Genomic DNA, 25290 nt, shown 5'->3' on the forward strand with positions numbered 1-25290 from the left:
TCTGCTAAGAGCTGTTTATGATTCTATGTGACCTTCTTGGTATGCTGGGAACCACATGTAAAGAAGTGAGTCTCCTTTGGGTTCTGCTCAATTCTGAACTGGAATTGGGTTCATGTGGTTAATTGGGCTTTGGAGTCAGAGGACCTGGAGGTGCAATCTTGGGCAAGTCATTCGACCTGACCCAAAAAGTTTTTCTGTCTTTAAAATAGAGATGGCGATCTCTACATCCTAGGGCATTAAGAGTATGCAATACAGAGATGTGAGTAACCACCGAGCTCAGGTGCCTTGGGTACCATTCCTGCTGGAGGGGTGGGCCAGACAAGAGTACCAAGCCCATGAGAATGGGAACTGTGGGGGGTGGGGTGGTGGTGAAAGAGATGCTTATAGTGGATGTCAGCTATTATTATTTTCCAAGAAGTGATTCATTCCCTTATATATTATGGCTTGTAAATGAATCTTTTTCTGTTGTAGGTACTAGCAGGTTCCCTTCTGCCAGATTATTCTTTCAGTAAATATTCCTTGAGCACCTGTTATGTGCCAGGCAGTGCTCAAAGTGCTGGGGATATAGTAGGGAAAAAAACAGATAAAATTCCTTGCCTTCATGGAGTGGAAGATAAACAATAAACAAATAAATTCATGGTATGATTTCAGGTATTGCTAAGTGGTATGAAGAAAATAAAAGCAGAGGACAGCAATGGAATGATTGTGTGTGTCCTTCTGCATATGTGTGTGCGTGCACACTTGTGTGTGTGTAAACAGTGGCACGAAAGAAGAGTGAATCTTTCCACTTTAGTGCAGCCCTTGGTTGTGTTGAGTGTGTTGGGCAGTCCCAGGAAACCCAAAGTAGCAGTGGCGCATTGAGAAGATGTGGCACCTGGTGCCGGAAGCTTTGGGATTAACTCCGTCCATACGGAAGGGCTTTGTGGTGCTGAAGCTGCCATGTGGTGACAAGGACATAGAGCAGAAAAGACAGTATCTTTAAACCGTAGATTACTTAACAACTCTACCTACTTCTTTGAAGATGTTGAACTGAAGAGAGGGTAAAGTTAGGACTAAATGTTGTATGTGAGAAGGACTTTACAAACCTCTGAAACATCTTACAGATGAGATCATTATCATTCAAACCTGAGGTGGAATGTCCACAGTGGGGTGTAACAAATGTGTCATCTGCATGGGCTAGAAAATGATTATAATGGGAAAGATGAGAAAGTATGTTTTATTTATTCCATTGTTCAGTTTCTCTTCAAACTCTTTTCACATAGACAAATTGCTTTAAGTATGACACCAAATTTTATTTAGTTTTCTAAACTCTTGGGATTATCTCCAAAATTAAAAAAAAATCAATATTAAATGTAGGACCAAGGATTTAATAATATGTCAACCATGCAACATATTGCTTCTGGGGTCAGTCTGCTGTGCTATTCTAGCCCTAGTGAATAGTTAATGCCTTGAACTATTCCTATCACCACAGGTTGCCAGGCCACCAGATAACGAAGCCAATCCAGGATTTGTCCATACACAAAATGCGTGCGCTCCCAGCTAAGTCTCGGTTAAGGAGGTTGTTCTATATACAGGCAAGTAGCAGACATATTGATAAATACCATTTGCAAATATATTAATAGTAAACAATGTAATGAATGGGTATTTCCTTTTTCATTAATTCTATGAGCTCAATTAAAAGCCCCTTACATGATTTTTATAGCATTATGATTATCATTGTTATTTAAACCACATCCAATTTTCAAAAATAAATCGAAACTGGTTTACAATAAAATCCCAAACTATAAAACAAGAATAAAAACCAAGGGTATATGCTAAAAGAGAGAGGGAGAGGTGAATGATTATATTGGAAAACCAAGGCTAGTAGAAGCTGCAAAACTTAGCACTGGGCTTTCCATTAGTTGGCACCTCAGAGGGAACCCATTGTATATTAAAAGGAATAACACTAATTCATCAGATAAGACAGATCTTTTTCTGATACCTTTGATAAATTGTGCTAAGGGAGCTTAATTAATGCATAGTATATCTGATGGCAACTTACAAACAAAATGGCAGCTTTTTCACACGTGGCTTTTTCTTAGAGTGAGTCTCAATAAAAAGAGTGCATGTGCTATCAACAGTTTATTTTCTCAGGACTATATAAAAAATTGAATTGCCTTTCATTAATTAAACTATTTGAAGTGGTATTTATGATCATAATATCACCAATTGTACAACAAAGATTTATGCACTGCAGTCTCATAAGTTTTTAACCAAAAGGTGTTCTGGACTTGGTCTCCTCCCATTAGGAAGGGAATCCCGGGGTAGTGGATCGGCGGGGAGGAGCATCGCACACCTGCAGCCTGGAGCTGTCCAAGCAAGGCCAGGCTGTGGGTGCAGCGGGTAGCTGCGGAGGGTATCTCTGTTGCCACGACATGGCCCTGAGACCCAACGACCCACTGGTGCTGCCTCCTTCTCTGATGCCCTCCTTGGAAGTCCCTTCTTGATTTGCAATGCTCAGAGATAGGGGCGTCGCTGCCAGTAGCCAATGTTACATGAAGAGTAAGGGAGCAGGGAGTGAGTAAGGTGTTTCTTTTAGCACTGTAAAAAGGTGACTGTTACTCAGAAAGTCTACAAAGGCTGTCTCTTAGGAGAAGAGAGGGTACTTGGCAGGTTGATGCCAACCTCTTAGTGCTCTTCTGCTTAAGGGGGGGACACATTTTAATCCCATTCCCATGCCCCTTCCTGGAAGAGATATACTATGGTCTTGGGACGGTGAGTTGAGGACTAAGTCATTCTAGTCATCTCTAGTTAGGGGCCTTTACCTTCCTGTGACCTTAATGAGACTTGAGTTTATTCTGCTGGGCATCCTTGATATCTATAAAAATCCTAGTTGCTACCAGAAACTGATCAACTGTGAAGGTCTTTGTTTCCTTTCAATATTGTTATACTAGGGTTTAGTCTAAGACGAGATGAGGCATAGCAAGGAATTTAGAAAGCCAAAATCCAAGGGGGAAAAGTCTACTCATTTCTGGGAATAATAAAATTTGGTACACCCTGAAAATACTTTCTTATACTCTCGTTCACATTTCGGGCTTTTAAATTTTCAATTCCAATTTTTCTATTTATCTACTCACTCCCCCACCCATTCAATCCACCCATATATCTATCTATGCATCCATCCATCCATCCAATCCACCCATATATCTATCTATGCATCCATCCATCCATCCATTCATGCATACTGATTATTCTTTCATATATTTTACCCATCTTTTTGCAAAGTCCCATCACAAAGCCCTTAACGTGGAAAATAGGGAGCATGAAGAATGGAGTGTTTCCTGGGATTTAACTTCCTAAGCAGAATAGTAATAAGGCACAGAGGAGAAAAGAGGTCACAAGTCATCTTGAAATACGTGGTTAGGGAAAACAAAGTTTTCTGCTGTAACCATACACAGATAATGAAAGTGTAGATTGAAGAATGCATTCCTAGAAACATTTAAGATAATAGTTTGTAACTTTTCTTTTAAAGGATACGGATTACTGATCATCCTCTTCAAATCAACCTTCTCTTTGCAGTAAGGACAAGTCTGCTTTTTACCAACAATACACCAACCTCGGATGCAGAATTCATGAAAGCTGAAAGCATCTTGTTAGGGAAGCTTCTAGATATGATAGGGCAATGTTTGGTTCACGATGACATGGAAATGATCCCGTCTTTAGGGTCTAGTAGTGGAGGTTGAGAATGGCTGTCAGTCACAACTTGACTGTGCCCATCACTTTTTCAGGGAGGTTCTGTAGGACAGTGGAGCCCCCAGCGACACTGAGCATGGAGTGAGAGCTGCGTTAGCTCCACGACCCTGAGGAATTGACTCGGCTTCTTCGCCTTACTTGCCCTTGCTTCACTTGATTCTGGTAAGAAGTAGATTAAAGAATGCGAAAGTTCTTTTTTTCAGTAATGTCTTACATATATGTATCCTATTTCCCTACCTCATTCATTGTGCATTTCTCATGTATTTACCGCATTTCCCGATTTGGATTTTTGCGCACTATTCATTACCTTCTGTGTAATCAGACTTGTCTTAGGCACTTAGACAAGTTTAAATTATTTGCGGTCATAAACTTAGAAATATTGCTATTAACATCATAAATTTTTTCCTTGACTTTTTTATTACTGATAAGGAGCCAATTATTTTTAATAGAATATAAACCTAATAAACTTAACTTCTCAAACTCTAGGCAATTACAAATTCATTTGTATACATTTCCTTGTCCAGAAAGTTTGACCTTTTGCCCCCAAAGTTGAGAGTGAACCCTGTGTTTTCTTATAGCACCAGGGACTTACTCTAATGTATCCTGACTTTCTGTCTCTCCTAGGCCATGTGTGACATGTGGGACTATGTCTCATTCATCTCTGTGTCTTCAGCACCTAACGTGTGTCTAACAAATATTTATTAAATGAATCAGTTTAAACCGATCATTTTTGGAAAAATATATTTCCAGGTTGCCCAATATTGTAGATTTGGACAAAATGATTGACTATTAATATAATGAGATCCATCCTATTGATTTATGTATTTCTACAATTGCTGCTCCCAATGTGGTTTTCTGGGCCAAGATCACACGCTCTTCTGACTGGCCTGCTACACACCCACACGAACAGCAATGATGTAGAAGTTCCCTCCCTGACAAATGGAGGACCGTGGAGATAGAGCCAAGGGAAGGCAATTTATATAATTCCTCAATATTAGATCTCTATGCAGCTAAGAGTTTCCACTATTTTATGTTGTTGGACTTGGGGTCATTTTTGCAATATGCTTGGATTAACATGAAGTGATGTATTGTAACAAAGATTTTGAACCAAAACCTATACGGTCCTTCATTCTAAAGGGCTGGAATACAGCCCCATCTTCCACATAGGTATAGAATTCAGGGGTCATTGAGCTAGTACTGAAATGTCCACGTCCTCTTTAATGTTCTCTTTCATCTTCAAAATCTCAGTGCTGAAAAACTTCCCCACTGGCAGAACTGCTGCAGAGAAATACTCAGATAAGCCTCCTTGTTAATATGAGTCGTGTTTGCCCACTCCTCGCTAATATGACTCATGCTAAAATGGGCCATTAATAACACTCGCTGCAAAGCAAATTTAAAGGTGACTACATTTTCGATTACATATGCACACATGTACGACAATCCCTAAGGGCTTTTAAAGGTGGAAAGAGAAAATATTTCCACTTGCAAATGGCAGACGGGGCTCTGTTCCAACATTTGAAGAGTAAAACATATTTAAAACTAGGGCTAGACTTGGAAAATTTCTATGAAGAATAATAGCTTTTTGGGAGAGGTATCACACTGAAAAACCACTATAGAATTCCATATGGTATATCTTTGTGTTGTGTTTCTTCCCTTAAAATTTTAAGGCTTAAATGTTGGAGTAAAGGCTCCTATTACTTTTGAGATACATTTGGTCCAAGTTTTACTCTCAGGATTGAATAAATGGAAACTGTCCAGATTAAACAGAATTGAAGCACAGGCACTATACATCGAAGTAGGACTGACTAAATTAAGTGGGCTTCAGAGGCAAGACAGATGGTTTAACCATCTCATAACCCTAGAGCTTTGAACTGACTGGGTACATAGTGATAATATTAAATTGATACAGTACCGTAAAACAAAGATAAATGATTCCTTTTTTTTTTTTTTTGTATTTAGGAAAGAAATAAAATACCCATTGTTGGCCAACCCAAACATAACTTTGGTTTCCATAGTTACATGCTCAGGCAGCACAGGCTGCTTTGTTCAGGGGTCTCAATACCAGCATTTTTCAGCACATCAAGGCTTTCCTTAATGGTCACTGGAGAATGCTGGTTTCCAGGCCCACGCTTGTCTGGTAACTGCCACCTGAAGACCCCTTAGCCAATGGATAGCTATTTGGGATGGGACCCACTGGCAGAGGAGCCAAGTGGTCCAAGAACTAGATGCTCATATTTTGGTCCCTCCTTTTGATGGCCCTTTAGGACGTCCTGCTGCCTGTGGCATTATCCTCTTCTCAAAACCAAAGCTGAGAAGGTGGCTTGGTTTCCTCCCTTGGCTACCCCCAAGACCACTGTTGCCACAAGTAGGTTCCTAGGGTTATTTCTAGGCAATGCGCACTTTGTATTTCTTGGTCCGCTGAGATTCAGACCCAGGGTTCCTCCCTGCACCTGGCACTTCACTTTTTCTCACCCCCGACCCCCTTCTCTCTCTTGTCCTTCCTGGCTATCTGCTCACTTAAGACTTCAGCCAGCTTCCCCAGCAGGCATCCTGCTCAGATGCTGTTGCTTTCCTCTCCACGTGGCATTAAAAGTCCTCTCTAAAAAGGAAATTAGGCCAGGTGCGGTGGCTCACGCCTGTATTCCTAGCACTCTGGGAGGCCGAGGCGAGAGGATTGCTCAAGGTCAGGAGTTCGAGACCAGCCTGAGAAAGAGTGAGACACCCCCCCCCCCCCACCGTCTCTACTAAAAAAAAAAAAAATAGAAAGAAATTAGCTGGACAACTAAAAGTATATAGAAAAAAATTAGCCGGGCATAGTGGTGTATGCCTGTAATCCCACCTACTCGGGAGGCTGAGGCAGAAGGATTGCTTAAGTTTGAGTCTGCTGTGATCTAGGCTGACACCATGGCACTCTAGCCAGGGCAACAGAGTGAGACTGTCTCCAAAAAAAAAAAAAAAAATTAAAAAAGAAATTACTGGCGGAGGAGGTTCACCTTCATTAGCAGGTCATTTTTCAGCAGGGATTATCAGAAAGTCTCAAAAAGAAAGCCAGGGCTGGAGGATAAAGGTCTGGGGTTTGGGGATAGGCACTAGGCAAGACAGAGGAGACGGGGACAGGAGGAGAGGGAGGGACGGAGGCTTCATGAGGGCCAGTTTCCCGTGAAGAGGATACACATGATTGCAGGAAAGCTGGTAGGTGTTCTCAATGAGCCCCTCTTCATCAAGCTCCACAATGATCTTCTGGCCACAGACGGCACAGATACCGTCTGACAGGCTCCTCGTGGGCATGCCAGTGATGCTGTAGAACTGTCGGAGGAAACGAACAGAGCACTGTTGGAGAGGGGAGCACCCGCCATTGTCAATTTGGGAAGCCACGCCAGGCACTGGGACTCTTCCCTGCCTCTCAGTGTGTTTAGAACTTGAGACACTTTTTCCTGTGGGAACGACACTATAGAGGGGTTAAACTTTCCAGGCAAAAAAACCATTGGAGCCCAAATGGACCCAAAGCACATTGCCAATTATAACCTCCCATCTCATCTCCACATTCAGGAATCCTTTGAGAGGAAAAGTTTTTATCTAGGGCTGTAGTTGGAATCACACCAGAAACTTTTGAGTTTATCTGTAGACTGGCTCTTCCCTTTATTGTCTTGGAGATTCTGACTCAGAGACCTGGAGTAAACCCAGGCATCTCTCTACTTTTTAAATTCCCATGTTCTTTTTTTTTTTTAATTTCAGAGCATTACGGGGGTGCAAATGCTTTGGTTACATAAATTGTCTTTGCACCACCCGACAAGCGTGCCCATGCCCCAGACGGCACACACCACACCCATTAGGTGTGGATTTACCCATCCTCTTCTCCCCTCTCCCACCTGCCCAACACCCTATGAATGTTACTCCCCATATGTGCACATTAGTGTTGACCGATTAGTACCAATTTAATGGTGAGTACATGTGGTGTTTGTTTTTCCATTCTTGTGATACTTCATTTAGAAGAATGGGCTCCAGCTCCATCCAGGATAATACAATAGGTAGTCTGTCATTTTTTTATGGTTCAGTAGTACTCCGTGGTATACATATACCACATTTTGTTAATCCACTCTCATGTATTGATGGGCACTTGGGTTGTTTCCACATCTTTGCAATTGTGAATTGTGCTGCTATAAACATTTGACTGCTTATGTCTTTTTTTTCTTTGGGTAGAGTGTTTTACCAAACAACTGGGTATCATAGAGTAGGCAAATTAACACACAAAATTTAACCATCACAACCTCCTTAAGGGAGGAGAACCTACATGAATTATGTGGAATTTTTCTGCACAAACTTGTCTATTATCTTCCACTTATTTATTTATTTAGTCTTTTATTTATATCAATGTGGGCTCATGGATATTTATTTTATGCCTTGGGTGATAACCCAGTACTACCGCTACTATTACTATTTTGTTGTTCGGATACTAGCTTTGGCCATTGGGAGCTCTTTCAGTTGCCTCCTGTGTCTCTTTGACATATTCCCATCACTGTGGGGTTCCTTTGTTTTGACTTTAGCATTTTCTTACTTTCTGGCACTGCAAGATGCTCCAGGCTTATTGTATATTTCTTGCCCAGACCTATAGTCATATGTTTCTCCAAGGAGCCCCATTCCTTTTATTGTAGAATGATATTAGAAACCAAGATCTGGGCACTAGGTGCACTCATTGCTACTGGGTTGTTATTGCTCTTAGCTGACTGAGAAAGTTAATATATTTGTATATTCTAACCCCCCCCCCCCACACACACATACACATACCTCTATAAATATTTCTATAATATCCATATTTATCTATTAATGTATTAAGCTAAACATGAGTTTATACTGATGTCTCCAACTGTGATCTATTACTACACGGATCCTTCTAGCCTTCTCCCCTTGTTCATCTGTAATCTCCCACTCTAACAGTGAGCAACCTAGCTTCCACAATTAGTCATCCATTTGCTTAGTTGTTCAATTCCAGAATACATGTGTAGTGGCATCAGAATTATTAACTCATAGCCCCGAGGGCAATGGCATTTTCAGCTAGAGTATAGTGCTCATGCACAGTTCCTTTTGATTATAGTCCTACAGTCCTCATTCATTTAAAAATTACTTAGGTCAGTACCTTTTCTTCCCACCCCCTTCAGTGTGGTTATTTCATATATCTGTATAGTGGTTAGAATCTTTTCTCATAGTCTGCATTCTATTCTCGGCTTCTCTGACCTCTTAAATGATTTTTAAAATTTGAGTACATTAAGGTTTGCCCTTTCTGCTACAAAGTTCTATGGATTTTGATGAATGCACCATTATACTATCACACAGAACAGTTTCACCACCCTAAAAAATTCCCTGTGCTTCATCCATTCACCATGCTCCTTCCTACACTGATTTGTTTAGCATCTCTATAGTTGTGCCTTTTCCAGAAACGTCATATAAATGGAATCTACAGTATGTAGCCTTTTCAGACTGGCTCCTTTCACTTAGCCATATGCATTTAAGATTCATCCATGTTTTTGGATGGCTTAATAGTTCATTCCTTTTCCTAAGGAGCTTTTTTAAAACCAAGCAGATGCATTGGCTCCACTCCCAGAGCTTCTGACTTAATTGGTCTGGTGTGGGGCTGGGGACTGATATGGGAACGGAGATTGCTCCTCCTCTCCGCTTCCTCCTTACCTCAGGCACAAGCACATGCACAAGTGTGTGTGTGCACATACCTGCGTGCACACACACAAACCCACACCATTAGTTCAAGTCACTGGTGGCTGTGCCAATGGCTTGAGGCAGTAGTTTTTACAGATTGGTAGCTGGAATAAAGATGACAGGATGACAAGATGTAAGGTGGGGTGGGTCAGGGGAGAAGTCTCCGGAAAGTTGGTGCTTGAAGACTTGGTTGTCTTGCCAGGTGAAATCTCTCCTTCCTAGTCCACTGGAGAACCAGAACACATACAATTCTTCTTTTCCTCTTCTGTCCATAAACAAACACAAGAGGCTTTGGGAATTTTCTAAGGGATCTGACCTGGTTTTTGTTGGAGGAATTGGCAGTGAAAATGCTTCGTCTTATGTTCACCTAAACCCTAAGCAAGGCAGTGGTCCCACAGATGATACATGACAGAGGAATTCCAAAGGCATGTTGTTCCAGCATTTCACCACAGAAATCAGTCTCTTTGAAAAGAGGAAGATAGAGCCTATGGTGGAGCGGAAGGACACATGGGGTGGGGGTGAAGTCAAGGTCTAGTCCACTTAGGTCCTGCCCCATAAATGGAGAGAGAAGAACAGTCCAGAAGCTCACCCTACTCTTAATACTTACACTAGTTCTTCCACTTTATAGTTAGCTGTGCACCAAGAGACAGGTAGAGGACAGAGATTCAGAGTTCCTGAAACTACTGGGTCATCCCTGGAGCCCTTGGTTTGTGAGTTTTTAAGAGATGTGCATGTGTCAGACACAGGTAAATGCTCCTAATATCAGAACTAGGAATCCACCTGACCAGAAAGTATGTCCATTCTGAAGTTTAATTTTAAGACAATTAAGAAAAAAGCAACTATTAGAGATTTAAAAAAATTACAGGCAACAATGCACAGTCAGTGTATCTTCTATTTCTTCAGCTGTTATATAGTGATAACCGGTCTTTATGATAAGTATTACCCTGAGGTACTGTTGATTCTGAAGTGTTCTGTGTAGCATCAGATATGATCTTTATTTGCATTAGGCAGAGTTTTAGGCAGAGATAAAGGGTTTTAATTATTGCTGATATTTTATTTATCCTTAAATGTTGGCAATTAGAGTATGTTAGATAGGATAACCCAAATAATTAGCATATTTTATTTTAAAATATGCCTTATTCCCCAACTATTCTTTATAAATAAGAAATGTATTTTCTAATTAATTAACAAAGACAAATTTCATGCAAGGGAGCAATTGGGCTGGGCAAACCAAAATCGTACCATAGGAAATGCTAATCAGTATATGGGCAAAGACTTATCTATGTCTGAAAATAGATGCAAATATGTAAAATGAGACCATTTTTCCATGTGTCATAAATGGTTTTAAAGAATGAAACCAACACTTACCCCTATAGTAGAAGCCATGTAATCTGAGCAGATCTCGGCAAAGTCTCTTCCCATTACTCCATAGTAGAGGCCATAGAACAAGGATACAATGCCGAAATCCAAGGAATCTCTAGCTTTGATTCTATTGAAAACAACAGCATAAGGAGATAAGAATGTAGCATTTATGGGGCAGGGGAGGGCTGCAGCTTGGAAAATATTTCCTGTCATAGTATCTTAGGGAACTCTGTGGGTACATATTTTTTCATTTATTTGTTTAGTTTTTCTTTTCTTAAATGAAATAATGAAAAGTTCTCTCAATTTCCCTCAAATTATACCACTCAGTGCCAAGCGGACAAAGGAATTCTTAAGACAGTCTTCAAATGCTTCTTAGGACTGCAGTGTTTACACAAGCTGACTCTCACCCTTGGTGTCAAGCTAGACTGCGTATAGCAGGGGTCCCCAACCTATGGTGAGTTTATAATTATTTCATTATATATTACAATGTAATAATAATAGACATAAAGTGGACAATAAATGTAATGTGCTCAAATCATCCTGAAACCATCCCCCCATCCCTGGTCCAAGGAAAATTTGTCTTCCATGAAAACGGTCCCTGGTGCCAAAAAGGTTGGGGACTCCTGGCATATAGAAGACCTCGGCAGCTTGTAAAAACCTCCATCTTCGGGCCACACCCCAGGCCAATCACGTGAAGCTCTCCAGACCCCAGGTGATTCCAATGGGCCGCTAACATTAAGAACCACTAGAGTAATGGTTCTCAGCCCTAAACATAGATTAGAATCACCTGGGGAGATTTAACAGTATTATCAATGCATGGGTCCACCACCAAGGACTCTAGTTTAATGGGTCTGGGGTGGGGTCTAGCCAGCAGTGTTTTTTTAAGAGCTTGTCAGATGATTGATTCTACAATACAGCGAAGATTGAGAATTTCTGCTATGGAGCTTAGCTATTATAGAATGGTTTCTAATTATCTTTCCTAACAAATGTTTGAGATAGATATTATTATCCCCACTTTGCATGTGAAAACATGGAGACTTAAAAAAAATTACTTGCTTAACATGACAATTGGTATGAACAAAGCCATGAACATTTGGAGCCCTTTGCTACTATGACTTAGTTGCCATGTAGTAAATGAAAAAATTTTTTGCAAGTTGAATCATATTTCAAATACATTAGGATTCTCTGTGATAACCAACCCCCTTTTCCACATAAGGGAAAAATCTCTTTATAAAGTGAATAATTCACCCCAAATTTAATTTATGAATCTTAATCATTGCACATTTGGTTTGCTATATCTCTATAATAATCTACTAGTGGTGAAGCTGGGTGAGTCTGATTGATTCAGGGAAGGGAGTAAAGTGTGGAGAAGAGTTGGTAGTCTGTCTCTGGAACCTTCTTCTGGTTGTTTCTGTGCTCTGTTAATTCGAGGAGGAAATGGTAAAGGCAGAAAGCTTTGTAGATTTAGAGAGTACAGATCTTCTGGTGATATGAACTGGGAATCCCAACACAGGTGGTAGCTTCATCCTTTCAGGATTTGACTGGGTATATTTGAGGGTTAGGACAGTGGGAAAATGAAGCTCGTCTTCTCTGCATGTCCGGGGCAGCATGTATTTATAATTTTATTGATAAGAAATACAGTAACAAACTTGTGGGTCCCTAGAAAAGAATCTTAATACAGTGATAACCAACAGCAATGAGTAGTGAAAAAATAGTTCCTTTTTACTCTAAAGGGTTAAATTCATGGTATGCCTCATTGTAGGAGAATTCATGGATAAAGACCTTAAAATCCTATGAGGTTATAGTCTTGGGACAGCTATAGTCCTGAGTGATTTCATAAAAATCCTTATGAATATTTTTACATTCATTAAAATAAAGCAATATAGACAGTATGCTTAAAAAAGAGATATGCTCAGCATCTTTCTATATTTTAACCTGGCAATAATAGATCTGTACAATTACTTTCTACCCCTTCCCTGCTAGAAAATGTTAGGAGCTCCCTCTTCAAAAGTTTCATGAAACGCTTATAAAATCTGATTGCTGTGTTGCCATGGGAAGAGCCCTTTCCCGCAGGGCTGTCTCTCCATGCAGTTACCTTCCTTATTTTATGAGTAAAGGGTTGCTGAACTCTGCTTTTTAATTTCTGTTTCCCAGAGATTTAGAGTAACTTCGATGTGAGAGATATTCTGGGGAATTTTTATCTGAGCTGCGTTGCACAGCCGTGTGGTATGTCTTAAATCTCCTTTCCAGAGCACAGGCTGGTCACTCAGCCTCAGCTCCGCCAGTGACATCTTGTCCACAGCACAGCTCAGCAAACACCTTCTTAATGGGAGCACAGTGCTGAGTCCCACAGGTGATTAACCCGGTTTCCTTTCTCTCTCCCAGGACTTTCTTGCTCTTTTATCCCTTTACTTGTCTTTCGGTTTCTAAGTACCCTGTTTCCTCCTTTTCCAACTGTCCTCAGCACAATGGGTTTCATGAATATCTGAAACAAAATTCTAGAGAGCAGTGCTGTTCAGTGGCAATACAGCCACAAATATAATCTAAAATATTTTGGCAGCCACATATGAAAAGTAAAAAGAGTCAGGTGAAATTAATTTTACCTATGCATTTAAAATATTGTAATTTAACAGGTAATCAGTACGAAAATCATTTTTTTCATATAAGCCTTTGAAATCCAGTGTGTATTTTACACGTATAGCACATCTTATTTCATATTTTAAGTGCTTGATGGTCACATGAGCTAGTGGCTACTGTAGCGGCCAGCATAGTTCTAGAGGTTTCAAGCAAGAAGATAAATAGAAGATCTGGACGCTTCAGAATTTTGTATAAGGGAAATTTGTAGTTCAGTAAGAATTACTCTACCACAATTGTAAGCCTACTTTCAATGGCGATCTTTTAAATTTGTAGATCAAGTATAGATTCTCTTTAAAACTCCTAATTTAAAAAAAAATTATTTTGGGCTGGGCATGGGCGCTCATGCCTGTAATCCCGGCACTTTGAGAGGTCAGGGCAGCAGGATTGCTTGAGGCCAGGAGTTTCGGACAGCCTGGGTAACATAGTAAGACCCCATCTCTACAAAAAAATTAAACAATTAGCTGGGTGTGGTGGCACATGCCTGTAGTCATAGCTACTTGGAAGGGTGAGGCAGGAGGACCCCTGAGCCCAGGAGTTCAAGGTTGCAGTGAGCTTTGTGCTCTAGCCTGGGCAGCAGAGGGAGACCCTGTCTCAAAAAAAAAAAAAAAAAAAAAAAAATTATTTTGTAGGGTGCTCCTTTCTTCTTTTTCTATTGGTTTCCCTTAGTGTCAAGACTGTGTGGGTATCTACTATAAAAATGTATGGAAAAGGATAGGGCCTGATGCTTCCAGACAGAGAGAACATGAACAGCTGGCTGTTCCAAGCAAGCACTTAGAGATATTAATGTCTTAACTGGAGATACTTACTTGAAAAATAAGTTGAATCCACACATTGTAAACATGATAGCCAAATAACCCACAACACCAAATACATAGCTGAGTTTGTAGATTAGAAGAAACCATTTGTAGACCAAACTGTAGAGGGAAAAATGGGGAAAAAACACAGAACGTGATAATATTAAGTATTTTGTCTTTTTAAAACATTGTTATAAATCAGCTTTTAGTTTCTAAAGTCCTTTTTATTACATAAGATACAGAACATAAGTATATATATATATATATATATATATATATATCAGTTAAACTTAATAATAATCCACAGTTTTACTATAATGGTAACAAGAAGTATATAAATAGTACTGTCATGCTCATGTGTTTCTGCGTATATGTATATGCAATTCATTCTATCTATGTCCCTCACCTGAAAATGGCCTTCAGGAATGGTCACTCCCCCGGGACTCTGCCTAAAGGCTCACCTCCACCCCCTTTTCATTTGGCCCTAGGGTTAGCCTAGAGTGCTTTTGGCAGGAGTGCCTTGGAGGCGAGCAGTAAATGCCAAGAGAAGTCAAGCAGGGGACCAGACCTCCTGCCCAGTAGTTTTTCTGCCCCTGCTGTGCTGCCCCTCTGCCCCCTGCCACAGTGCAGATATCATGAGGGGGGGCCCAGCCCTCATCCTGTCTCTTCTGCACCCAGAGCCCTGCCCTGGCCCTGGGGGAGCCTCAGCCTTGGTTTATTCTGCTGTGTGGCGGTCCTGTGTGCATCGCAGCACTCCCAGGCCCTTCCTTCCCACAGGGTCTAAGTGGAGAAATAAGAGGATGAGGATGGAGGGTGAGTGGAGAGGATTTAGAAGGAAGCCCTCTACCCTGCTGGTTTCCTTCCTCACTGGCAGGAAGGGCCCTTGGGAAAACTCAAAAGGGCCACGTGACTGCTTCATGCCTGGGAGGACTCAGGACGCAGGAAGAGGCTGGAAGCCCAGTTCCACTCTCCGTGGGCCACAGCGGAAGGGCTATGCCCGCTGGAACAAGAAGTGGTGGAGGGAGAAGCAGCTGGGGGCTTATCTCTGGTGCCCAAAGAAAATAAAGGAGTGGCTGGAATGTCACTCACAAGGCTGTGCAGTGACAGGAGGCCCCAGTTTGTCCCTCGGCCCTTTCCCTCCACATCCTCTTGAAGCCCTTTTCCTGCCTTTCACCCCAAACCTCAGAGTCTCCTCCAGAGATTTGGCCCCACCCTGTCACCCCCAACTGCTGAGCCCGTCCCGACTCTCTCACCTTCCCCAGCTGCTCCCGGCCTCGGCCTTTGCACCAGGTATTACTGATGTAAGGTTTCAATATTATTTTACAAGATGCTCCATGTCACTGACTTCCAGTCAGAAGGGATGTCAACCAGATGGTTTCAATGGGGTTGTGAGCGAGCCTGGGAAATGAGTTGTCATTTACATCACTTCTATGGTGAAGTGCTTTCTCCACGTCTGCAACTGACACGCAAGGGCCGTCTGTGCCAGCCCCTCCTGCACCCAGCTTTCATCCTGCCCCGGGCAGCTGTGTGGAGCCAGAAACGCACATGGGCCGCACGGGTTGGCTTAGGTTCCCATGCGGCGGCGTCACCCCTAAAGGGAGCCAGAGAAGGCTTTCGGGATCTTTCTGCCATGGTGACCCCGGAAGCATTGATTCTTTGGATTTGCTAGTGCTCAGCAGTTTGGATCATTACGCAGTGTAGCCAGATCAAGGCAGAAGTTTATGTCGCTAAAAGGGGCGATATTGGGGAACTAGGTGAGCTCTGAGGGGGCCTCCCCAGTTCTCCCCAAAGCCAGGCAGCACCAGAGTGTGGCTTCCTGGAACTCTACACATACTTGGCGTATATCTCCCTGCCTTGAGGGGCCTCTCTCAAAGTTGTGCCAGCATTAGAGATATTCTAGGACTAACAATTTTTTAGACTGCATGGTTTCTCTGTGCAAAAAAATAAAATGGTTTGTTGATTTAATTAAGCCACAGCATGCTGTTGGGAGCAAGGGCTTTGCAGTCAAGTAGTCTTTGATCTGATTCAGGGCTTCACAGTTTACTGCCTGTGGGGCGTTGGTCCATCAACTTGGCATTTCTTCCTATGATTGCCTCATTTATAATGTGAGGGCAATAACGCTAGTTCCTAAAGTTGCTCTGAAGATTATGTGAGCTAATGTATTAATGTTTAAAAGACTTGGTCCATTAAATGCTCAATATATCATATATTATTGTTACGGATGTGTTAGATTTTCCAAATCTCAACACCCTCCACCCCAATCTTCCTGCTCACTGGGGGCACAAGTTTGCAGGGACAGTAGAGTCCAGAACTTCCTTGCTACTCAGACTTACACTGGAAGGCAGACAAACCAGATAAGAAACTGCTTCCGAGCAGCCTCCAAAAGGCAAGCTCAGCCTGAGGTTGGAATTGATGTGATCAGGCCCAGCCCTTATGACTAGCACCTGGCCTATCTTTGAGCCTGAACTTCACTGCTTGACGGCTACCTGATTATAGCAGAGAGGAAGCTCATTTCCCCTTCTCTGGTGCTCTGCCCCATAGCTAGGGCCTGGTGTGCTCTGGGGGAGGAACAGTCAGCGCTGAAAACAACGCCTGAGGAGCTCGCCTTCTGCACCGCTGCTGATTAGCTTCGCTGCTTTCCTAGCCTGGAGTGAAATTCTCCTCGTCTCAATAAAGACGGCTAAGATGTGACTCACCTATAATGTAATGACGAAGCAAAGAGCTGTAAAGATCTTAGGGCCTATACTACTTCTCATATACAGGAGCTTTTATCCTGACTGCTGTTCTAGAAGAGGCCCTACTTAGCCTCTCCCATTGCTGTTGCTTCAGATGGCAGCTGGGTTTGCTTCACAACGTCCGTGGAGCCTCCTGGCTCTCAGACTGGACCAGGGCTTGAAACTGTGCAGGCAGCAACATGCAGTGAGCAAGAGGAAGAGGGTATGGAACCCTGGCCAGCTGACATATATGAGCCATCAAGGGCAATGAGGCAGCATTTGGGTGTTTCTTGTAATAAAATTCCTCTGCACTGAGTGAGCTGGTATGCACAGAAACATTGCCCTTAGCTAGGGTAATTCATTATACAGTGGGAACGTGAACCATTCTCACGGAAATGCAATATAGATTATATCCAGGGGATGAAAACATTTGGATGCTTCCAAAACTCAGAGCACTTTCACTAATCTTAAATAACTTAGAATTTTTGTAAGAAGGAGAAAGGGTGCCATGTGTCCATTTTACTGAAGGGTAAACTCAGACTCTACCAGGCTGTCCAAGGCCCCAGACTGGCCCGTTTAGAAGGTCTCTTAACACCACTCCCAAGCTCTTCCCAGAGTGGAATTAAATTAAAATACTCATAAACCTGAATTCATTTATTTGAATTTCAATTTTTATCATCACATTTATTTATATGATTTCACTCTCCACATATTTTTCCTTCTCCAGACTAGAAGGAAAATTTGATATTTGTCTCTCCCCCCCTTTTTTGAGGATGAAAACAAATTTCTAAATGGCTAAATAATCATAAAAATATTTTTACAGGAGTTTATGATTTACTCTCCAGAAAGGTCAAAATTCAATATTGTCTTATTTCTATTTTACACTTTGCATACTTTCTCTCATTTCGACTTTATCTTGATGAAGATTCAGATCTTGCTCACAGAACAAAGAGGGCAAAAGCAAGCTTGTAGGCACATTATGTGATTATAAGACTTCGGAAAGATTTGTGAATGATGCAAGGAATTATGTACATCTCCAGAGGTTGGCAATGGTAATTAAAGTGGCCATCAGAAAAGTAAAGCCTCATTTGTTATGAGAATAATAAGTTGTCTATTACTTATGTTTATTAGATAGTTTCAGGTTGAAACACAGCTTTCAACTCTTGCTCTATTCTAAATTGTGTGTAACACAACTTACAGTGGAATAAAGCAAAATATTAAGCTAAAAATAAACATGCAAATAGTGCTCTAGAAATTGTAAGCACTATTTTCACTTCTCTTTCTCCTTGCCTTCAGTAGCTAATATTTAAAGAAATAGTCTTTTTTGTTTTCCCCCTTGAGACAGAGTCTTGCTCTGTTGCCCGGGCTAGAGTGCAGTATGTCATCATAGCTCATAGCAACCTCAAACTCCTGGGCTCACGCGCTCCTCCTCCCTCAGCCTGCCCAAGTGCTAGGATCACAGGCAGGCGTGAGCCACCATGCCCAGCTTTGAAGAAATACATTCCACAGGCATGTCGGAAACACCACTAAACAATGAACATGAACTAAGAGCAGTATAGCTAATCTCCAAATAGCTTGCTACCCAAGGGAAAAGAGGTGTAAAAGAAGTGTAAATCACTTCCCCAACCCAGGAAAATGGACATCAAATATACTTTTTAATGTCTACAATAAACGAGATAGTGGGGACGGAACGAGTGGAATACATACCGTGGTGTTCTCCCTGAGAGAGGTTTCCGGGTAGCTCTGAAGAGGATATAACTGGTGATAACTGAGAACATTCCCCACATAGACAGAAACCTCCACCAGTAAAGTTTTATCGTAAAATACAAAGGGACAACCCACATCTGCAACAAGGTCACCAGCTGTCAGAGAAATGAACAGAAAGTCTCTTTCAGTGACTGACGGCCTGAATTGTTAAATGATCCAGAAGCTTCTCTGGGGGAAACCACCTTTGCCATCATGTCTGTACCGTGCAACTTGTTCACCGTCAAACTGTAAAGCCGTTCCTAGACATGACAGGTTATGGAGAGAACTGGCACAATTATCTGGAAAATAATCCAACGTCTGTCACTTTCTTTCATCTGACTTCTTCAGTGAAAGCCATTTGGGGCCTCAACAGCTATGTGATTTTGGACAAGCGAGCTCACGTTAGTAGGAAAACTGGGGACATCAACAGCTGCAGTGGTTCCCAGTGCAGATGGAGGGGGGAGCAATGAGACCATGGATGGAAAGCATTCTGAACACACTACTGCACTCTGTGGGGGCAAGGGCCACTGTCACTATCATGCGGCCATGTGAAAGTGACAGTGATCCCAAAGGAGGAAGCGGAGGTCAGTGTTTCAGAGCAGCTCCTGGGATCTTTCCATCCGCAGGGGTTCCTGTTCCTCCGTGCATGACCCCTTTGTGGCCTGTACCATTGATCTGAGTCTGAGCAGCCTTCAGAGGGTCATGCATCAGGGAGCAAAATAGCCGAGCTGGTGGGCTGTGGGGCACTAGCCTGGTATGGTTATCGGAGCCCACGCTCCCACTCTTCAGAGCAGGCCTAATGCCAGCTGGTCACCTCTCTCCTGAAAAAGCCAACAGGATTAAACAATGGCAATAACCGATGGTCTTTTGTGTTTTATCCCATTCAGATTAACCACCAACTATTTGCCCAGAATTAATATAAAGGGAATGGCAAAGAGGTTTTGTTTCAAGGATGGGCGTTAGTTAATTTTTAGTGGCACCCTGCAGTGCTGTTTTGAGGATTCTGAGCCTGGATCCCGGTTTAGTTGTCGAGAGTCTCATGCCCAGTTAATTACATCTGCCAGTGATGTGGGGGAAGTTATTAGAGCTTGCACTTCATAGACATATCATCCTGAATATAAAAAAGCCTGATGCTATTTGTTTTCTTTATCTTCTTAATCTTTGTAATAAAAACGGGAGGCTTAGAAAAAAGAGTCTATGGATACATTGTTGGCTCCTTTAATAGGGTCTTGGTTATAACATCTAAGATCAATAACCAAAACTACTTGACAGGACTTCAAGAAGTCAGTGAAACAGGCAAGGCCACAGCCATTCTTTCAGTGTCAAACCAGAGGACATTCCCAGGCTCATCAATCCCCTTTTATTGCTCTATCCCCATAAACAATCTGAAGTCCTCTTAGAATTGATCTGAATCTTCTTTCAGAGAAACCCAGAGTTGTTGTTACGCATATGCATTTGAGCAAAAATACACACAGAGTAAATCTGAGGTTAATATCTACAGAGTTCAGGAAAAAAAATCCTATAACCTACTTTTGTGCTTTTTAATTTCAGGGAATACATTCAGGGAAAAGTAAATATTCTTTACTCTTGCCTGAAGTAGTCAGATAATTGCTTTAATTTTCCATCCAATTTTGTGAGTATGGTTCAAGTTAATGAACAAGTTAGCACCTTTATGAAATTGAGATAAATATATGTGCACAGATAGGAAAACCAGGCTTTACTTAAGGAAGTAGAAAAGTTTTCATGAGGACCCAAAACCACATGCTAAGTAACCAAGACTCAAGATGTGCTTCCTTTCAGCACTAAGCATTAGCAACTTTGACCCCATGCTATTGATAATAAAAGTACGCAGTCCCTTAAAAACATCTTATCAGTATTTGGGCAGCTGTTTATGGAGATAGTTCTCTATCATATTTGCTGACTTTTTAAAGTTCATGACTTATGACAGTAAAGGAAACGGACATGAACTCCGTCTTTCAAGATCTGATCATCTGTCATTTGCATTTTTCATCTCTCTGTTCTAAGAATTTGATTCATTTTTACATTCCCCATAAAAATACTGAAACTTTTTGGATAAAAAGTTAAGAGTTTTTTGAATAGATTAGTTGAGTCAGTTCATTTTAACTCAGTGGAACTACTATGCTGTTGTTATATTTTATACTTTAGATCTAAGCTAAAATTTCTAAGACTAATCCATTTCTTCAAATCTAAGGAGTTACCATCTATGATAGTTTGGAACTACAGTTGGACTATATTTTTTATAAAACTAGTTCTCTCCCTGTGGGTCCATAAGTATGAACCATTTCTAGAAGAACCCAAATCTCTCTTCCTTGATGCCTGGATTTAATTAATAGTGAATAACAATGGTCAATGTATAGAAACTACTTTCAAAAATAGGCTTTGGAGATCAGAAATGAATGGAGAGCAAAAAAACCTGTTATAATATATTATGTAAGCAAATATTTAGTTTCTTAAATATCTTTAGAGTGTATACCCAGGACCATATTTTCTCAACACACAAAGGTCAAAAATTTGCATTGTGAATTCAGTAATTGTATGGGAAGTCAATTACCTGTGAGGGCCACATTTCAATAGAAATTTAAAAGATTCTTTATCAATTTCCAGAGCAGTTAAAATTTCTCATTTTTAATAGTAACTGCCACATATGAAATGTAGGAATGTTGTGCCTCATAAATAAACACATGAAATATGTGAAATCAAGGCACATACATGCAAGGAGGAAGCCTAGCATCTGAAACACATTATTAATGCCAGAGGGGTCACCATCTGGGCATGTGCTTATAAAACACATCTGCATTACTGGTAACAGGCAGCTGGGGCATCTGAATCACATCACCCGCGTTCTCTCCGCCCCATGCATCATAGCAGGAGGAATTTCCTGATGAATCAGATGCTGCCCAAAGGTACCATTTTTTTTCCTTGTTGCCATGCACATAATGAATCTGAAAAGAATTTCAGATCAAGTCAAAGCAAAGATATCTTTCATTTATCTAATTGTACAGAATGATGAATGAACATGCAATATTAAAAAGAGAGAGAAAGAAGTTATGTTATATTCATTTTCTTTGCTGCAAATCTCAAATTATTTGTAACCATTTGTTTAGGGTGCAGGTGGAGGGAGACCAGGGGGATGCTCAGAGGTAAGCAGGAAATTTTCATGGAAATAAATGACTCTAGTGTTGCTATCAGTACAAAGCCCATGAAGGAAAGTGTGGACATAAATCAAACAAGAAAAAACTATGGAATCTTGGCATGGGAAGGGCCCTTAGATATTCATTTGGCCCATTTTTCTATCTCCAGATCAATCCAGGTAGTTGATTTTGTTATTTAAACTCTTAAAGAAGATTCTGCAATGTTATGTATGTATGTATATAAGTATGTATGTGAGTATTTGTGCCTTGCCTCATTTTAAAAAGATTTGAGGAGACACAATGCTTATTGGCACAGTAATGTTTTCTCGTGTTTCACAGCTATGAATAAGCAGGAAGTTTGATTTAAATAGAGCAATGCTTCAATCTGGCAAATTATTTGGTGTGTATTGAGGCAAGTTAATAGTGTGTTTGAAACCCAAATTCTGTGGATGTAGTCATCACGCCTTCTATTGATTTGAAGAGTAGTAGAAGGATTCTTTTCTGGCACTTTCCTCCCTACTTTGGGCAGATATGGAAAGTAAATGCACATAAAAGAAGGTGGAGAGGGTAATGTTAAACAAAATTTTATTTTTAATTAAATGCTGCTCAAAGCATTTGGAAATAATTTAACTTTTGAGGCTCTGCCTATGTCTACACCATGTCAAGATTACTAGCTGGAAAGAGAAAAATTCAAATATCCAGATGCTTGGTATATATGGTGCTAAAAATGTGACTATTTGGAAACAGCCAGGTATTTAGTAGTATCCCATACAAAATGAGAATTCTCTACCTTCCATCCACTTTCTATCTGTACTTTTTGGCATCACATAGGAGCAGTTTATGTTATGTTTTTAAACAAACCATTTCCTTTGCTTTAGATATTTATAATAAGATGCTCTGATGTACACAGCTCCTACAGATCACAGAACATTCTCTCTCTAGACAAACGATCGCTCCAGAAGATGGACATATTTGTTAGGAGTTGTATCTGAAAATGTTCTGAGCTTTTTGAATTAGCCCCTCTCAAGTACATGGTCTGGGTTTCCTGCAGACAACATGACACAGGAGCAACTGCTTCAAATACAAGACAAGGACAAAGTCTTTTTGGCATATAGCACCTCAAAAATCATCAAATAGAAATGTGCTGCTATCACAGAATACCAAGGGTTCGGTAATTTATGATGAAAAGAAATTCATTTGTCATGGTTCTAGAGGCTGGGAAGTCCATGATCCAGGGGCTGGTATCTGGTGAGGGCTTTATTCCTATGGTGGAAGGCAAGAGGGCAAGAGAAAGTGAGAGAAAAGGGGGCCAAACTTGTCCTTTTATAAGGAGCCCATTTGTAAGATAATGAACCTACTCTTGCAATAAAAGCATTAAACCATTCATGAGGACAGAGCCCTTGTGGCCTAATTACCTCTTATTACTGTTGCACTGGGGATTAAGTTTACAGCACATGAACTTTGGGAGACACATTCAAACCACAGCATTCTGCCCTGGCCCCCAAATTCATGTTCTTCTCATATAGAAACAAACAAACAAAAAAACACAGAGTCTCATCTAAATCAGATATGGTTGAGGCTCAAGGTATGGTTCACCCTGAGGCAAATTTCCCTCCAGCTGTGAGTCTGTGAAATTAAACAAGCTATCTAATTCCAAAATACAATTGTGGGGTAGGCATAGGATAGACATTCCCATTCCAAAAGGGAGAAATAGGAAAGAAGAAAGGAGTAACAGGTCCCAAGCAAGTCTAAAATCCAATAGGGTGAATCATACTGAATCTGAAGGCTTGAGAATAAACTTTGACTCCATATTCTACTTTCTGAGCACACTGGGGCAGGGATTGGGCCCCTGAGGTCTCAGGCAGCCCTGCCCTCATGGCTTTACTGGGCTCAGCCCATGCAACAACTCTCATGGGTTGGAGTCTTGTGACTGCAGCTCTCCCAGGCTGGAGTTGCATGCTGGTAGCTCTACGACTCTGGAGTCTGGGAGCAGCCCGGCCTCCATGGCTCCACTAGACCTAGTTGGGACCCTCTGTGGCAGCTCAGACCCCACAATTCCACTGGGCATTGTCCCAGTGGGGGCTTTCTGTGGCAGCTCTGCCCCTGTGACAAGTCTCTATTTGGGCTTTTAGGATGTCTACAACGTTCTTTGAAATTTAGGTGGAGGCAGCCATGGCCCCACAGCCTGTACATGCTGCATGCCTGCACAATAGTGCCACCAAGGTTTATAGCTTATACCATCCAGAGCTGCAGATTGAGCTGCACCTGAACTTGCTGGTGCCACAGTCGGGGCAGCCAAGGAGCACTATGCTGCAATGCAGAGAGCAGAGTCCTGAGGTGGTCCTGGGCAGCCAGGCCATGGAATGTGCCCTGAGCTCATCCCCTAAAGCCATTCTGCCTTCCTAGGGCTCTAGCCCTGTGATGGGAGGGGCAGCTTCCAAGCCCTCAGTAGGCCTTTGAGGCCATTCTCCATTGTCTTGACCAATAGCATCGGGCTTTTCTCCACCCATGCTAATCCCCTTGTCAAAGGGTCACTCGCCCACTCCCTTGCACGCTTTCTTGTTCTTTACGTAGCTAGGCTGCAAATTTTCCAAATGTTTACATTCTATTTCCCTTTTAATTGTAAATTCCATCTTTAAATCATTTCTCTCTTCTCTTATTTTACTATATTCAGTTAAAAGAAGTTATGCAGCTCCTTCAATATTTTGCTTAGAAATTTCTTCCACCAAATATCCTAGTTCATCACTCTTCAGTCTGCCTTCCATAAAGCCCTCGGGCATGGACATAATTCAGACAAGTGCTTTGTGGCTTTACTCCAGTCTCCAATATCTTGTTCCTTGTTCCCTCCGAGACCTCATCAGAATGGCCTTTACTGTCTACCAACACTCTGATCATAATCACTTAAGTAATCTCTAAGAAGTTTTAGACTTTCTCCATAGTTTTTTTCTTCTTCTAAGCCCTCGCCAGAATTGCCCTTAATACTCCATCTACGGCAACACAGGCTTTTCCTAGCCTGCTCCTCCGAACTCTTCCAGCCTCTGCCCGTTACCCAGTTCCAGGTCACTCCCACATCTTCAGGAATTTATTATAGCAACAGCTCCGCTTCTCAGGACCAATTTTCTGTCTTAGTCCATTTTGTGCTGCTATAACAGAATACCAAACCCTGGGAAATGTATTGCTCACAATTCTGGAGGCTGGTAAGTCTAAGACAGAGGGGCTGGCATCTGGTGAGGGCCTTCTTGATGCATCAACTCATGGCAGAAGGTAAGAGGGCAAGAGAGAAGTGGAGAGAGAAAGGGGGTGCTGAACTCTTCCTTTTATAATAAACCCACTTGCATAATAACGGCCTTCATCTACTCAGGAGGGCAGAGCCCTCGTGGCCTACCCAACTTTCATTAGACTCCACTGCTGCACTGGGGACCAAGTCTCCAACACATGAACTTT

General features: G+C 41.6%; 2 protein-coding genes across 2 annotated transcripts in view; one reads left to right on the forward strand and one right to left on the reverse strand.

Moving 5' to 3' along the window:
- TLR2 (toll like receptor 2) overlaps positions 1-25290 on the forward strand; it is a 78842-nt gene that overhangs the window by 32440 nt on the left and 21112 nt on the right. The window contains exons 4-5 of the transcript XR_006735378.1: positions 3768-3894; positions 11131-11257. The gene's annotated coding sequence lies outside the window, so the exon portion shown is untranslated. The remainder of the gene's footprint in view (positions 1-3767; positions 3895-11130; positions 11258-25290) is intronic.
- RNF175 (ring finger protein 175) overlaps positions 1326-25290 on the reverse strand; it is a 37701-nt gene continuing 13736 nt past the window's right edge. Inside the window, exons 4-9 of the mRNA XM_045552148.1 lie at positions 18656-18810; positions 14247-14354; positions 10810-10930; positions 6905-7038; positions 3517-3618; positions 1326-1539 (exon numbers count right to left, since the gene is read on the reverse strand). Of these exons, the coding sequence (XP_045408104.1) occupies positions 1419-1539; positions 3517-3618; positions 6905-7038; positions 10810-10930; positions 14247-14354; positions 18656-18810 (741 nt within the window). The 3' untranslated portion in view covers positions 1326-1418. The remainder of the gene's footprint in view (positions 1540-3516; positions 3619-6904; positions 7039-10809; positions 10931-14246; positions 14355-18655; positions 18811-25290) is intronic.

This window comes from Lemur catta, chromosome 5 (genome assembly GCF_020740605.2).
Source record: "Lemur catta isolate mLemCat1 chromosome 5, mLemCat1.pri, whole genome shotgun sequence".
Lineage (NCBI taxonomy): Eukaryota > Metazoa > Chordata > Mammalia > Primates > Lemuridae > Lemur > Lemur catta.